Source organism: Macaca nemestrina, chromosome 5 (assembly GCF_043159975.1).
Source record: "Macaca nemestrina isolate mMacNem1 chromosome 5, mMacNem.hap1, whole genome shotgun sequence".
NCBI lineage: Eukaryota > Metazoa > Chordata > Mammalia > Primates > Cercopithecidae > Macaca > Macaca nemestrina.
Window position 1 is genome coordinate 116,621,533 of NC_092129.1, and position 17,601 is coordinate 116,639,133.

The following is a 17,601-nucleotide window of genomic DNA, read 5'->3' on the forward strand; positions in this document are numbered from 1 at the left end:
CAAAATAGCTATATCTGTTCGACACTAATAATTCTTGCCAGAAGGCAGATTTATTCCACTGTTGCAAATAATATGTGTGTCTTTTAAGGGGATTTACTATTTGGCATGGCATAATCTTCCTAACAGCTTTAAATATTGTGAAAAATGAGATTATTCAATGATCTTTTCACTGAAATTGATTTTGGATGTTTCTTTTTATGTCTCATGTAAGAAATCTTTGAGTAGACTATCTCTTGTCTCCCTGTGTGCCCTGATATAAAAACAAAACACAACAAAAGGGAAACAAAACAGCACTACTTCTGGTGGACCGACTTGCCAATAAAAAGTCACTTTGCAAAGCCAAACTTCCTTCATATCCATTTATAATCAAATTCTGAAGAAAGAACAAACATATCTCATGGAAGTTCTAAGAACATTACATTAATTCTTTTATTAAAAAACAAGTGAAGGAACATGAATAGCTGAGAAGCAAACATAAAAAGCAATCGATAGTTATTCTCTTCCTACAGTGTCTCAGCATCAGCCTGTTCTTTCCAATTCCAGAGGTTCATCAAGCTCCCCAGGAGCTGTTGATGGACATCGTTACAAGTAGCTACTTATTCCAAGTCAATGTCAAGGTCGTTTCACTACTTTGTTTTTCTAACTTCATATTATTGACATTCTCTTTCTTGTTTATTACACTCTGTTTTATTGGATTAAAAAACAAAGCATAGATGATGTTATATTTTCCCTATTTTACTGATGCACCATTATAGGGACTACTAAGGTAAATATAGAGAGGTTTTCATTTTTGAGAAGCACTGATATAAGATCTCTTGTCACCATTTTGATGTGAGATATTCATATATACCTGTTGGCCAGGAAACAAAACAAAACAAAACAAAACAAAACTGAGCCTATTATGTTGTTTTTAGCTTCCTCTTTGTCCTCTCACCTATTTCATAGTCATTAGTAGCCTCTTTCCTAAATTGTCACATTGCAGGATTTGGAAACTGACACCAAGTCTAGTCACAACCAAAGACTGGCCAACTGGCCCAATAATGAGACCTCTGTCCACTTCTATTTCTCCACTTCCAGTTCTAATCCTACTGATGCAGCCATAATGTCTGTGAAATGAAGGAATGGGGATAGACTCAGTGTTCTCTGACCTGTCTTCCATTCTATTACTCTAATATTTCTAAATCTAGAATTTCTTTGAAAAAGAATGCATTACCTGATACCCAGAAAGGTAATTTCTTATTTCCTTTTTCAAACACATCAGTTAAAGTACAGATGTAGTGAAATCTAGTCTGATCATCTTTTCCTGAAGAACTGAATAAATATTTAGAACTAAATCATCTAGCTTTTCCTAGTAAAGGAGACACAACCAGGACAAAATTAGATTTATCATATGCGAAGGTTTTTAAGCTCCTTTTTAGATTAAGAAGTTGTTGTATGTTTTAAAGAGAGACATTAGTAATCAAAAATTGGTAATGAGTCTAGTATTTTTCAGATCATTACTTTTTCTATTATGCAGACATTTGATTTGGGGAAACCACTAAGAAAGTATATCTGTTTTTACAAAAAAGAAAAATCCTAGAAACCAATGTCAGAAAAATAGGTACATACTAATTTTCTGTTTGCGCCTCAAGGCAACTATTAAAAAACCACATTTTACAAAGGAAGATAAACTATGTTAGCAATGGTGCCTTCTGGGAGCTTGTATCATGAAGATTTCTATCAAATATATTTCTAGATCAGCATATATAAAATGAGAAACATTTTGGTAATACCAGAGATTAATTCGAATGGTCCTTGCTAACCACTCCCAATTTTCAGACCTTCAAAGCATAGTTGCCAATATTTTTGACTGACTATGAAAGATGGAAATATAATTTCTGTAGGTTTCTCTTCAAAATCAACTCCTAGTTGCTTAAAGGAGATGTAAAAGAAATCCAAGTCTTTTCAGAACACATGCACATATAAAATCAATACCTTCCACTACTGAACTCCCAAATAGAACGATAGATTAAGGGCATTTGTACACTGAATGATGATGTCAGCTTCATGAACCATTAAATGCTACTCAGAAGAAATATAAATCAAAAAAGAATAAATATTCTCCAGTAAATTCAAGGTTATTTTAATGGTCATATAAATGTCACAATTTAAGTGCTAGATTCTCTGCCACTTTTAGTGCCTCTGATACCTCTAATTTAGAAGGATTTGCAGAAGAAATTCTACTTGATTCTAAATGGTCCATTTTATTTATTTTTTTAATCTTAAAAATGTATCTAGGGGGCAGGGCATGGTGGCTCATGCCTGTAATTCCAGCACTTTGGGAGGCGAGGTGGGCAGAACACGAGGTCAGGAGTTCGAGACCATCTTGGTGAACATGGCAAAACTCTGTCTCTACTAAGAAAATACACAAATTAGCAGGGTGTGGTGGTGGGCACCTGTAATCCCAGCTACTTGGGAGGCTGAGGGAGGAGAATTGCTTGAACTCGGGAGGTGGAGGTTGCAGTGAGCTGAAATTGTGCCATTGTAGTCCAGCCTGGGTGACAAGAGCAAGACTCGGTCTCAAAAAAAAAAAAAAAAAAAAACTGTATCTAGGGAATCTGGATGCATTAGTCTTAAATATTTGTCCAACACTGTCAGGAAAGAATGATTAGATTTCATAGTGCATACTTCTTATCACAGAAGAGAATACTTCAGGCAAGATGGTATCTGGAAAAGGCATTCACAGCTATTTGAATGCATTTGGATAATTAATTGAATTTTATATCTGGTCAACTGAGAGAGGCTTGATTTTGGTGAACTGATGTGAATTGTGCTGATGAAGAATAATTGAATTTTTGTAAAAAGCAAGTCTATATTTCAAACAAGCAGAAAACACACACAAATAAAATAAGACAGAATCTAGATATTGCTTTCTCAACCAGAATATTAAAATATGCTGTATCAATAGTCAGATTTATAATGCCTGGCAATAATATTACTCTTTGACTTACCATTTGGAAAATCACTTAATTTAGGTAACAACTAAATTTAAGATTTATTCGATATTAAAATCATTGCATCTTTGAGTTCTTGTGAAATTAACATTAAAAAATTACTTGATACCAGCAAATGCAATTTTTTACTAAACCTATAGGAAACAATTTAATATTTAAGATAAATTATGGCACAGTTAAAATCTAGACTTCAAAGTTTTCTTCTTTTTATAATAATCTGTAATAGATCTTTCACATGAATTGATAGGCAGAGGGTCAAATATCTGCAGGAGTAGCAAGGAACAGATACGTAACTAACACTGGGATATTTAGGAGACTTTAAGGCAACCTAATGGCATGTTGTAAAATGAAAGAAAAAAAAAGAATGGTAAGAAACATCACACAATAAGGTGAAGAAAAAACAATAAGCTGTCAAGGTTGTCTCCTGAAAAGAAACCAACCATGCACCTCCAAAGTTATTTTGACTGGCTCCTGCTGCTCTAAAAACTCCTGAAAAAGCTATAAACTCTGATGGATTTTTGGATGAGACATGAGTTCAAAGAGGTTTGTAGGGGTGTGTCTCGCTCTTGTCTTCTGAACCAGGAGAGCGATTCACTTTATATCAACAGCAGCAGGCTGAGAGCTTCTAGATTGGTCCTCGCTCTGAAGGCAGCTGGCAGAGTGTCATTGTGGAAGCCGGTGCCAGAGTTAGAGATTGCTGGGGAAGAGCACCGAGCGATGTTTGGCAGTGTTGCAATTCAGACAAACCTCACAGGAAAGAGCTACACAGTTTGAAACGGGTTCTGTATTTAGCTACTGAGCAAATCAGACCCTGAATCTTCACTTTTAAGAAGACAGTTCTACCTACAGTAATTCTTCTTGATTTCCTATTCAAGAGGATCATTCTACACCAGGAAAATAAGTAGAGTTACATTCTTGTAATTATTTGCAATTTTTCCTTCGGGGGAGAAGACTTTCTTATGTGGCCTTTTATTTTTTGAATCTCATTTCTATCATTGTTTCATATTTGAACAAACAGTTCAGCTTTTTGTAATCATTACATTCTATACAATCTAATCATGAAAGGAATGACTTTTCAATTTCATATGTATTATGACACTTGATATAACCATTAATATGAATGAATTATGAGCGACTTCACATTATTAAAATATTAAATGACTTTGCTGATAGCAAAGGAAATAAACAAAAAGTGAAAGTCTGCCATTTACTATACAATGAAAGAAACATATGAACTCCAGAGCCAAATTTCAGTCCCAATGACTTTCTATTAGAATCCCTTAATATCTGAAAGATCTATCGCTTAATCTCTAAAATTGTTATACCTCTTTACCTTCAAATTACTTTTTATATTAATTCGAGGAGGTCATATAAGCTTCTCTAAATTATACGGCATGTGCATGATCTGAAAAATATGTAGCAGCATTTCTTCAGCAAGAGAATAGAAAGGAAGGAAAGGGAAATTATGTGTCAGACACCACGATCCCATGCCTTCTGCAGGTGATATTTCATTTCAGCCTCATGCCATCCCCTTTGTGGCAGACATTATTTCAGTGTCATAGAAGAGGACTCTGAAGCTTAGAGAGCTTAAGTAACTTGCTCAAGATCATAACAATAACAAGTAGCAGAGCTGGGAATGGAATCAGGTCACTTGACTTGAAAGCTAGTCTTCATTCCAATGTACCACCCTATTGTCTTACTGATCAAAGAATAAGACAGTTTAAGTGAAGGAATAAACCAAAACAATTATTTCCAACTGGTCAGAAATTAAGTTGCTGTACCATAATTTCCAACCTTTCCTGATTTAGATAAAAAATAAGAAATGAGTTAATCAGATAAGTTTTCAGTCTGAACCTTTAAGACACATCGAACCTCCAGTTATTAGTTTGTCCACCTACTCTTCTTTTTTTTTTTTCTTGACAGAGTCTTGCTCTGTCAGGCAGGCTGGAGTGCAGTGGCACGATCTCAGCTCACTACGACCTCCGCCTCCTGGGTTCAAGTGATTCTCTGTCTCAGCCTTCTGAGTAGCTGGGACTACAGGCACCTGCCACCATGCCCAGCTAATTTTTTTTTTTTTTGTATTTTTTAGTAAAGACAGGGTTTCATCATGTTGGCCAGGCTTGTCTTGAACTCCTGATCTCAGGTGATCCACCCGCCTCAGCCTCCCAAAGTGCTGGGATTACAGGCGTGAGCCACCGTGCCCAGCCTACTCTTCTTGAGTATAGACAGAAGCACCATGCTGCTACCCAGAGTAGGGAACAGCTGGGAGGGCAGTGTGAGGCTCCCGCAGAAGAACTGTGGGTAACAGCAAGCAATGGTTTGATATTAACTGGCAGGCATGACAGAGTTTGTCAATTTCTGTTATGAACTCTTTGTCTGAACTTTTTTACTGATACCATTTCACCCATCTTATTTCATGCTCTTGTTAACCCCTTAAATCTCTGCATGGACTAGGAGAATCATGTGTGAAAATCAAGACTGATGTAAATATTCATAATATAATTGCAATTTTGCTAAGTCAGGAAAGCTTAATCTGGAAGGAGAATTCGAATTCGAATTTACCTGCCTAAGAAGTGGGATGACTTTTGGGTCAAATGAGGTTGGTGATTTCTTGGAAAGGTATATAAGAATATGAGCATATTGTCCTTGCCTGTGTCATGCCCATGCTCTTATTTAAAAGCAGTTTTTGTGTGCCTCATTCTCTGTTCTGGTAAAATCTAGGTTTATTTTTATACCTGCAGACATTCTCCCATTACAAAGTACCTCATTCTATTTTTTTTTTTCTTTTTAGAGATAAGGCCTCACTCTGTCACCCAGGCTAGAGTGCAGTGGCTCAATCATGGCTCACTGCAGCCTTGACCTCCTGAGCTCAAGCAACCCTCCTGTCTTATCCTCCTGAGTAGCTGGTAATACAGGTGCACAACACCACACCTGGCTAAATGTTTTTCAAATTTTTTTGTAGAGATGAGGGTCTCACTGTGTTGCCCAGGCTGGTCTAAAAGTCCAGGCCTCAAGCAATCCTCCCATCTTGGCTCCCCAAAAAAGTGCTAGGATTACAGGCATGAGCCACTGTGCCTGGCCCCACATCCTATTTTATTACAAATGAAACAACATTTTTCTGAAATGTGTTTATGAACTTTCAATCAGGCTGACAAGCATAAAGCTCTTAGGAACCAACTCCCATCTTGCTTAATTCTTTTATTTATTATTATTATACTTTAAGTTTTGGGATAACTATGCAGAACATGCAGGTTTGTTACATAGTATACACGTGCCATGGTGGTTGCTGCACCCATCAACCCAACATCTACATTAGGTATTTCTCCTAATGCTATCCCTCCTCTAGGCCCCCACCTCCTGACAGGCCATGGTGTGTGATGTTCCCCTCCCTGTGTCCATGTGTTCTCATTGTTCAACTCCCACTTATGAGTGAGAACATGCAGTGTTTGGTTTTCAGTTCCTGTGTTAGTTCGCTGAGAATGATGGTTTCCAGCTTCATCCATGTCCCTGCAAAGGACATGAACTCATCCTTTTTCAATAGCTGGGTAGTATTCCATGGTGTGTATGTGCCACATTTTCTTTCTCCAGTCTATCACTGACAGGCATTTGGGTTGGTTCCAAGGTTTTGCTATTGTGAAGAGTGCTGCAATAAACACACATGTATATGTGTCTTTATATTAGAATGATGTATAATCCTTTGGGTATATACCCAGTAATGGGATTGCTGGGAGAAATGGTATTTCTGGTTCTAGATCCTTGAGGGATCGTCACACTGTCTTCCACAATGGTTGAGCTAATTTACACTCCCACCAACAGTGTAAAAGCCTTCCTATTTCTCCACATCCTCTCCAGCATCTGCTGTTTCCTCACTTTTTAATGATCACCATTCTAACTGGCATGAGATAGTATCTCACTGTGGTTTTGATTTGCATTTCTCTAATGACCAGTGATGATGATCTATTTTTCATATATTTGTTGGCTGCATAAATGTCTTCTTTTGAAAAGTGTCTGTTCATATCCTTTGCCCACTTTTTTTTCTTGTAAATTTGTTTAAGTTCCTTGTAGATTCTGGATATTAGCCCTCTGTCAGATGGATAGATTTCCAAAATTTTCTCCCATTCCATAGGTTGGCCTCTGTTCTGTTCCATTAGTCTATATATCTGTTTTGGTACCAGTACCATGCTGTTTTGGTTACTGTAGCCTTGTAGTATAGTTTGAAGTCAGGTAGCGTGATGCCTCCAGCTTTGTTCTTTTTGCTTAGGATTGTCTTGGCTATACAGGTTCTTTTTTGGTTCCATGTGAAACTTAAAGTAGTTTTTTCTAATTCTGTGAAGAAAGTCAATGGTAGCTTGATAGGGATAGCATTAAATCTATAAATTACTTTGGGTAGTATGGCCATTTTCATGATATTGATTCTTCCTGTCCATGAGCATGGAATGTTTTTCCATTTGTTTGTGTCCTCTCTTTATTTCCTTGAGCAGTGGTTTGTAGTTCTCCTTGAAGAAGTCTTTCACATCCCTTGTAAGTTGGATTCCCAGGTATTTTATTCTCTTTGAAGCAATTGTGAATGGGAGTTCACTCGTAATTTGGCTCTCTGTTTGTCTATTATTGGTGTATAGGAATGCTTGTGATTTTTGCACATTAATTTTGTTATCTTGAGATGTTGCTGAAGTTGCTTACCAGCTTAAGGAGATTTTGGGCTGACACAATAGGGTTTTCCAAATATACAATCATGTCATCTGCAAAGAGAGACAATTTGAATTCCTCTCTTCCTATTTGAATACGCTTTATTTCTTTCTCTTGCCTGATTGCCCTGGCCAGAACTTTCAATACTGTGTTGAATAGGAGTGGTGAGAGAGGGCATCCTTATCTAGTGCCAGTTTTCAAAGGGAATAATTCCAGCTTTTGCCCATTCAGTATGATATTGGCTGTGGGTTAGTCATAAATAGCTCTTATTATTTTGAGATAAGTTCCATCAATACCTAGTTTATTGAGAATTTTTAGCATGAAGGGCTGTTGAATTTTGTCAAAGGCCTTTTCTGCATCTATTGAGATAATCACGTGGTTTTTGTAATTGGTTCTGTTTATGTGATGGATTACATTTAGTTATTTGCATATTTTGAACCAGACTTGCATCCCAGGGATGAAGTCAATTTGATCAAAGTGGGTAAGATTTTTCATGTGCTGCTGGATTCGGTTTGCCAGTATTTTATTGAGGATGTTTACATTGATGTTCATCAGGGAAATTGGCCTGAAGTTTTCTTCTGAGGAAGCTCAAAATGTTAGAATCAGTAAAAACCTCAAAATGTTAAAATCAGTACAACCACCTTCTAAGCAAGCTCAAAATGTTAGAATCAGTACCCTGACCCTCCCTGCCCTGAGCTAATTATGAACTCTGAAATCTATTTAACTTTCTTTATGAGACCACTCATAATGGCCACTTATCATGGTCATTGAACACGCTGACCGGAAAGCACAAAACATCACTTAGTCAATGCTTTGTTCTCAAATGTCATCAGTAATTTTCTTTTGCTGCTTCAGTCATAGCTATCTAAAAAAAAAAAAAAAAAAAAAAAAAAATCACTAGTGTTCAGGATCACATCATTTGCTTTATGTCTCCACGTGCTTCATATAGTTCCAGAGAAGAATCAAACTCTCTACTATTCACCACAGGCCCCACTCCATGGAAACCATATGCCCAGTAACCTTTCTCCATCTTCCTATAACAGAAACCTTCACTTCCCTAATCTTCTAACCTCATTGCTCCCTTAGGAACCCATGAGTTTTGAAGTCTTTTATCACCTCCTCCTTCCTCTTCAAAGACCAACTAAAACAGCTGACCCATCCTGCAGTAAAGGAAGGCACAGGTATACCCTTCCATGCTAATGAGTCATACTCAATTTCCCTGTAAGTAGTCAAACCTGGAGGTTCACGTAACTATCTGAGCTATATTATGTGCAATATGGACTCTTTACATATTTTTATGTAGTTATTTCATCACTACTGGATTCATTTATTTTTTTAATGATTTACTTTGGAATATTACTTGTTTTAGATTAGACAAGTAAGGGTGCTTGTCTGTTTTACATATTCACTGCCATGTAAATCATTTTGTTTATCTGTACGCCTTGTGGAAATAATAAGACTAAATAGAAAATAGGCTTAAAAAGGGTGGGAGTGGGAGAAGGAAGAAAGAAAAGGTTTTTATTTTAAGCATTTCCCTACAAGATGACTTCACAGGTTTGGATACAGATTTTGGGACCTCATCTGGTGCAGCCTAGACCTCCTGCCAGTGCTTGGGAAAGAGAAAAGAGGAGTTTGGCCCTGTTAGTGATGCTTCAGAACAGCCACAGGATTCTCACACACTGATATAACAAAATTATCCATTTAAGCACCTTCCTTTTATCCTACCATTTAGTGAAAGAGTTTTATTGTGGCTTGTTTTGTATCACAATCTTGTGATTTTCCCCCTCTGACATAGAGCTGTAAGATTGTCTTAGAGCCAGGCACAGCCAGAGACAGAAAGATGAGAAGAATGTGCAGGCATCAAGAAAGTGGTTTCCTAGCAACAGTAACTATTTCAAAGGTTTCATAACTCTTGTGTCTTTCCATTTCCATAGCAATGTGGGGAATAGTAAATAGTATATTCTGTTATCTGTTTAATTCAAATAAATTCTAAAAAACCAATGATGGATAAATGAAGGAAAGCCTCTATACTCGTTGTATTAAATTCTGTCTTATTAGCTGTTATACATATTAGCTTCTAAGATTTAGGTTCTGTTGCTAAAAGTTTGTATTGTGATGAATCAGACGGCTTCTTTTTTTTATTCTTATTTCCTCTTTTTGTCTTTTTTTCCAGAGAGATTTAGTAAAGTAATTCAAAAGAAAAGTTATTCCAGAAGAAGAAACTGTATTTTCAATAATATAAATTTTATAAAGTTTAAATATTAAGATTTTAGGTCTGAAGGTCAGAACAAATAGTTCTGCAAACATTCAAAATTTTTTTAGTGGGATATAATTGATTTGGCAAGACAGAGTAATCATTTCTCCCTTTTCTCCTGATTTGAAATGATTTTAAAATTGGACCCACTAAAAGCAAAGGCACTTTTAAAATAAATTAGGCTCCATACACAGCACATTAAAAATATCATAGTTATAGTATTTCACTTCTTTTCTCCTTCTTAAATTGCAAGGCTATATTCTTTCCCTGTGTAGACCACCTCCTCCACAGAAATAATAAATATGGGTAAAGCCTTCTGAATTCATATTGGGACAGTCATTAAAGACCAAATTATGTTAGTGTCTGTCAAAAATACATAGAAATAGAAATATATATATATATATATATGTATCCAGTCTCTACATTAAAAAATATATATTTTACATTGCTTACATATTTTTAAGAAATAAAAGCCCACATGAATTTTAGTGAAGCAAATATTTTAAAGTGAAGAGCAGTAGAGATAAAACTGTATTTCTAGAATCCAATTATAAATTATCAAGTATATTAATAGATACAAATCACTACCTAATGTTTTACATGTAGCTATCTATTCCATTTGCTTTGGTAAATCTTTGTGAAATTACTGTTCAGTGGAGACACAGAGAAAATGGGAAGATACTTCTCTTCTCTTGAACCGTGGTAATGTCAGGGCAATGTGATCACAAGTGATCTGAGATATACCCATTGCTAGTGTCAGGCAAAATACCTTTAGAAGGTTAAAAAGAATTTCCGTGTTCCAAATGAGGCCTCCTATGATATCTTCCTTGGGATCTGTAAAATCCTTCTAAACAAGGTGTTTAAATAAGATCTTCCTCTAGGAATTCTGAAGCAGAATTGCCATATACCTGAAATCTGCTCTGTGTATTTACAGCAATGTCATAGGGTACTTTTAAGGTTCAATTAAAAAAAATACGTGATTTGCCATTTCAATGATGGAGATAAAGAGTGTTATGACACTCTGCTGTTAATTCATTTGCTATAAAATTATTCAACTTGAACTAATAATTGAAAATGCAACAACAGAGATGTATCCATATTTTTATTTTCTATTAGTACAGAAAACATGTATTTAGAGACACCTACTTTAGCAGAAGTATTTATTATATGATTGATTTAATTACTTGTAAATCATGTTTTTGACAGTTAATGGTCCAATTAGCAATTATGAAAAAGTTCTGAGGGAAATCAAGAATTTTTGTGCCAAGTATTTTTCTTCATGTAAACAGCAAACATTTGATAATTAGCCACCATAATATCTGCCATTTTAAAACCTGCATATTTTGATGATAGCTTAAGACTATCTAGCAAGCTTATTCTGAAGAAAAAGGGAAGCTTATATAGTGATGCAGCACTGTTCTACTCATAAACAGCTAAGGTACTAATATCTTCTAAAAACTGTATGTAGGTATATCATCAGGTATCTTACTTAAAACCTGAAATACTTCATTCTTAATCATCAATCAAAAATATATTATGTGTCTACTCATTTAGAACAATCTCATTACTTAATTATTAGTGGTAATATTAATATAGAAGACCCATAAGATAGTTATAGTTGGAGAACATAAGCTAAATTATTATTCAATTTCCTCTTAATTTCTACTCCTTTGGTCTATAAATAATTCAATGCTTGGAAGATTTTTAATGCTGATATTCTAGGTAGAAATCTGCTAAGGGAATAGTAAGGCTTGGCAACTGTAAACGACATCAGACTTTTTAAATGCTAAAATACTCTTCTCCCCTTGCAATGTGAAGTTACTGTTTATTGGTTTTCATTGATTTTCTTCATAGAATGTTCTTAGAATACACATGGGTTTATTACTGACATCTGTATCTTATTAAGACATTTATGCAGCCAACAAATATATGAAAAATAGATCATCATCACTGGTCATTAAAGAAATGCAAATCAAAACCACAATGAGATACTATCTCATGCCAGTTAGAATGGTGATCATTAAAAAGTGAGGAAACAACAGATACTGGAGAGGATGTGGAGAAATAGGAAGGCTTTTACACTGTTGGTGGGAGTGTAAATTAGCTCAACCATTGTGGAAGACAGTGTGACGATCCCTCAAGGATCTAGAACCAGAAATACCATTTCTCCCAGCAATCCCATTACTGGGTATATACCCAAAGGATTATACATCATTCTAATATAAAGACACATATACATGTGTGTTTATTGCAGCACTCTTCACAATAGCAAAACCTTGGAACCAACCCAAATGCCTGTCAGTGATAGACTGGAGAAAGAAAATGTGGCACATACACACCATGGAATACTACCCAGCTATTGAAAAAGGATGAGTTCATGTCCTTTGCAGGGACATGGATGAAGCTGGAAACCATCATTCTCAGCGAACTAACACAGGAACTGAAAACCAAACACTGCATGTTCTCACTCATAAGTGGGAGTTGAACAATGAGAACACATGGACACAGGGAGGGGAACATCACATACCAGGGCCTGTCAGAGGCGGGGGCCTAGAGGAGGGACAGCATTAGGAGAAATACCTAATGTAGATGTTGGGTTGATGGGTGCAGCAAACCACCATGGCACATGTATACCTATGTAACAGACCTGCCCTTTCTGCACATGTGTCTCAGAACTTAAAGTATAATTGAAAATAAAATAAAATAGTTCAGAAATATTGTTCTTCCCATCTGATAAATCAGGTAAAAGCCTCTGGTAATCTCTGCACATCACTGCAAACTATAGGGTTTATATTCATATGCACATGTGTTTTTTTTTGCAATATGCACATTGCAATAAAGTTCTCAAACAAGCTAGATAATGCAAAATGACAGACTAGATTGTTTTCTCAAAATGACTAGCATGGCACTATATCATGTGTGTTTTTGTCACCACTCATCCTTAGAGTAAATGCCAAAATGACTCATAAACCTTGTAAATACTCTCAGTGCTTGCAAGCATTCAAAATAATTTTCACACAGGTTGGAAAACACTATTTTATTTCTAAACAACTCAAGTCTGAAATCTCTTACTGTCCTGGATGGATCTGGTGCTACTTAGTGTCTCCATTCATGAAATATGACTTCTTTCTTTCCCTACTACTGACAATGAACCTCAATCATGATCCAGATAAATGCTGATATGATAATACGTCTACAGTTCTTGGAGACAATCACTGCCTATCATGTCTCGCTGTATACATTTTCAGTGTTTTCCTAAGAGTAAACATCCATATCAAAAGCAATAATCCATCATAATCATAACCAAAACTTAGCAAAGAGACAAAAGAACTAAGAATTCATCTTCAATGTTTTCTACTTAAAATAGTATCAGTTAATATATGCAATGAGAGTGTGCTGTGTGAAGAAACATGAGTTAGGGAATGAGCTTAAGAACTATCACTGCATTATGCTCATGAACTGTGTCTTTAAAACATATGCCTCTAAGCCCTCTTATTCACTAGTTTTTCTAACAGACTTATTTATACAAATCACTCCATGTAGCTCCTCTTAAATCTATTATCCCTGGCTTTTGACACCTCTGGTTTTTTTTTTCCTGGCATAGTCCCATCTGTTCTAATCTGTCACTTTCAGAGGGCTGGGGGCCCGCCCAAGCTGTCTCTTAAAGCATTCCTTCAGCTTTGATTCCCAAGTGATTGTCAATGGAAGCGACCAGCTTTAATCTGAACATCAAGATATTAAAAGATCATTCTTGTTACCAGGAAATACCCTTCCAACCATCACTGTTCTCTATCACAAGAATGCTTCTCACCTCTCTCCGAAGAATGCAGTGGACCATGACTATAACAAAGCCTTGCAATGAATCAAATACAGCAAAAAGTATTTGAAACAATATGGAGCGTTTATCTGTCATGGCCAGCACTGCAGACATCCACGTCAAAGCCAGAAGGGGCAACACCACACAGGAGCTCCAAAGAGACGCCCTGTTGAGACCAAGAAAGCAACATTACGTAGCTGTACGTCACACCCCAGGCTATAGCCAAACCCCCATTCAACAAAGCATTTTTGTATGTGGTTCCAAGACCATTAACTTGGAAACCACAAAGCAGATGACATTTGAGAGTCTTATTTATTTTTTTATATAATATCCCACAATAGCTATAAAGACAGTTGCTAATTACAAATATTTAAATATACTCTCTGCTCTTGTATTAGCAAACACAATTTTTTTTTTCATCATAGCATTTTCTCACATGCACTGTAAAAGATTTGTAACAAGAAGATGTAAATGATTGGGACTAACATGGCGTTACTGGCGGTGGTGGCTGACAAAGCTGTTGTTGAAACTACTCCACACTTGGCACATTTGAGCGTCAAACCGCTATGAGGCTCACTCATCTGACTGCAAACAAACAGAACACCCACAAAAAGAACAAAATATTGAATTGTCACCAAAAAAAAGTTGCTGCTGCAAGTTAGCTTTTAAATACAATTTCATGCAGAAAAGTATATTTATCGAAAATGAATGCTCTAAGTTGTTGTAAAGATGCGTTTATACTACAAATTATCTTTGTAACATTTACCTTTTAATATGGGCCTTTGTTGCATGCAAAACATATTTCCATCATTACACCATAAGTGGCCCTGTGTCTATTGATCAAAGTTGTTCAATACACTGAGTTAAACATAAGTATGTGCTTCTGTAGACACATAGTGAAAACCCTTTATTCAGACCCTGATAATCAAACATGTGGGGACTCCTAGCTCTGAGGATGTTCATTGTTAATTGCAGAAGGCATATATTTCTGTGAAAACCTTCTGAAATGTAAATAATTATCTCAGAAGTCCAATATAGGAGGAAATGGATTTTAGGAGTCTTCAATTATTTGTTGAAGATGTAGCTTTTTTCTCAAGAGATTCATATTTTGAAATTTCTTACAATATCAATGTATCGTTCACATTTTAGGGTGATCTGAATATAGGGGCTGACGAAATTTGATGAAATATTAGTTGATAATAAAAGAGTGATAGTTTTCTGCTTTCATAAGACACATTTAACATAATCATTAAGTTCAAAATATTATTTCTGAACATTTGTCATAGACTCCAATTTCCTAGCATTTAAATGGTCTATTCTGGTGTAGAGGATTTTGCCCATAAATTCGGATTCAAACAATTCATACTCCATCTACTACATTATAGAAGCAAAGTTGTATTACATGGAAAAACTTTATACACATTTCGCTTTAGAAAAGCGTACCTTGAAAATTACAGATTTATTAGAACATAAACCTTTCAGGAAAAACCAAAAAGAAATTACTTGAATTAAAAATTCCAAACACCTTGGAATAATGCTCTGCAGTGTGCATAGTCCATTCCTATGTGGTGTCTATGGCTAAAATGATTACTTTGTAGGTTTTCATAAAGAATCTTATAGCAGAGTTGCATTACTATGTGTATAAGAAAAGTGGCAGAAGGGAGAAAGTTGTAAGATGCTCATAATTTAGAATCTCTGGATTATTTTAAATAAGGGCACTCACTTGTGAATAGTAATGATATGAGATAACAAATCTGAAAGTGATTAAGTAAGTAGATTGATCAGCAGATCCTGTGAGAAAAATCAAAGCTTTCAGGCATGGGTGTGGGGGTGGGGAAGATGACACTAAATCCCTCACTTTACTGATCCAGTCCAGGGCATAGGTACTAGCCAAATGTGTCCAAACGTTTCATAGTAGTATGTATCCATTAGTCTGTCCAGTTTCGTTTAGGAATGCCTTAATGGACATGCCGGTGTGTACATCCTAAAGGAGTACATAGACTGGTATTCTCTACAGTGGCTGCGCATCAGCTGTCTATCTGGCCTCAACCACAAAGGCTCTAATTTAATAGGACTTCGGCATCTGCCTTTTTTAAAGCTCCACAGATTATGCTGATGAACAAACAGGAACAAGTACCACTTCTCTAACTAAACATTTGAATTTCTTTAATCTTGTTAAATTTGATCAGATTAATATGAAAAAGGGATAGATTAGTTACATATTGTTTCCTTTATCACAGAAGATAGGCTGTATGGTGTTTATACTTCAAACACTGATGCAGTTGTCTTTCTTAATCTAAAAATATGTTGCCTCTAGGCTCTGAAACAAGATTGAAAGCCCAATATTACTAAAAACTAATTTTAAGTACATGGTGTATTTTAGTCCTGAAAACTGTGATTTAATACAATCATAGGCCTGTCAGAAAATAAATTTTAAGCCATTATTTAAAATGCTTATTTGTCTTTATTTGAGATTTATTTGAGGCTAACTACAAGATCTATGCCTACTTCCCTTAGTCAGGGCTAACTGTTCAAACTATGCTTGATGTTAACTGCTGGGACACCTTTGGCATTCCATTACTGGATGTGCATGAAGTAGAATAAAGATAAGTTATCTAGAGACATGCAATGTTTTTTCCTAGTTTCTGTGACCACTATGGAAATTAATATAATATGAAAAACACATAGTCTAGATGCTAAATTGGTTGCTGCATTGAAAAATAAGATCTTGTTTCTTTATTATAGAAGAAATTATGCATTTATAAAATTAAAAGTTCAAACAGTAGGAAAAAAAAACCCAAAACTTGAGTTGTCCATACATTTAAATTTAACCAATATATCCACCAGGGCACCAGGGTAGGATCACATTATAGAAGCAAAGTCACATTAAATAGAAAAACTTTACACACCTTTCTCTTCAGGTTGTTCTGTCTATTCCAGTTATTACTGCGGATCTTAAAATCTACAGGTTCTAGTTCCCTTCTCCATGTTATTTTTCTCTTTTGTTTAAAGAAAAAAAGTCTGACTGATTTATTGTCAATAACATAAAATATTCCCTGGAAAGGAAATGTGCCAGCCTCTCTTTAAAAAAAATCACAGGAAATTTGTAAAGAGTACTAGTAACTCAGTTTCCTTAGTTTCAGGTAGGTAAGACAAAGAAGTTTAAGACAGTAGACAAGAAAGTTCCACTGCAGAAAAATAGAGAAACTTAAATTGTCTGCTGAAGATGTTCTAAAAATATACATGCCATTTTTATCCTGATTTCATTCATTCTCATTATCATTTTATTTAAGATGTGTTGTATTTACAATAAATTTCTTCTTGGTAAACTAATGGGTACTAGGCTTAATACCTCAGTATGAAATAATCTGTACAACAAATCCCTGTGACACAAGTTTATCTAGGTAACAAGCCTGTACTTGTACTCCTGAACTTAAAATTTAAAAAGAAAAAAGAATTTCAGTAGAAAAAATATTAATATAGTTTCGGTATTATAAAACTTGTTAAACTATTGTATTATTTATTAAACATTCACTTATTAATTCCTTATAAATATTTATTGAGCACAAACTGTATGGTTGGCTGTTTCTAATAACTGATTATAAAAAAGAAGAAAGGGAACAAAGAAACAGAAAAAATGGGAGAAGGAACATCTTGGTACAATATTTGGTTTTAAATAACAACCTAGTTGTAAAAGAAATGCTTGATATATTTGTATATTCAAATAAGCTGAAATGATTTTTACAATTAGGAGGACTGGTTGTCAAGTCAACCAATTAGCTTCCTGCTTAATGTTTCTTTAGTTAATTTTGATGATTTCTTCTTCACTGGGGACTGTTCTTCACTGTCCT

At 35.4% G+C, this 17,601-nt stretch overlaps 1 protein-coding gene across 4 annotated transcripts in view; it reads right to left on the reverse strand.

Annotated features, from left to right (window-relative positions):
- LOC105479493 (adhesion G protein-coupled receptor B3) overlaps nucleotides 1-17,601 on the reverse strand; it is a 735,858-nt gene that overhangs the window by 35,892 nt on the left and 682,365 nt on the right. For 3 of the 4 annotated variants that reach the window (XM_011737487.3, XM_071095965.1, XM_024792169.2), the window contains 2 exons: nucleotides 14,237-14,335; nucleotides 13,745-13,916 (listed from right to left, as the gene is read on the reverse strand). In XM_011737487.3, coding sequence (XP_011735789.1) covers nucleotides 13,745-13,916; nucleotides 14,237-14,335 — 271 coding nt within the window. The remainder of the gene's footprint in view (nucleotides 1-13,744; nucleotides 13,917-14,236; nucleotides 14,336-17,601) is intronic. The other variant, XM_071095963.1, reaches the window with a different exon arrangement.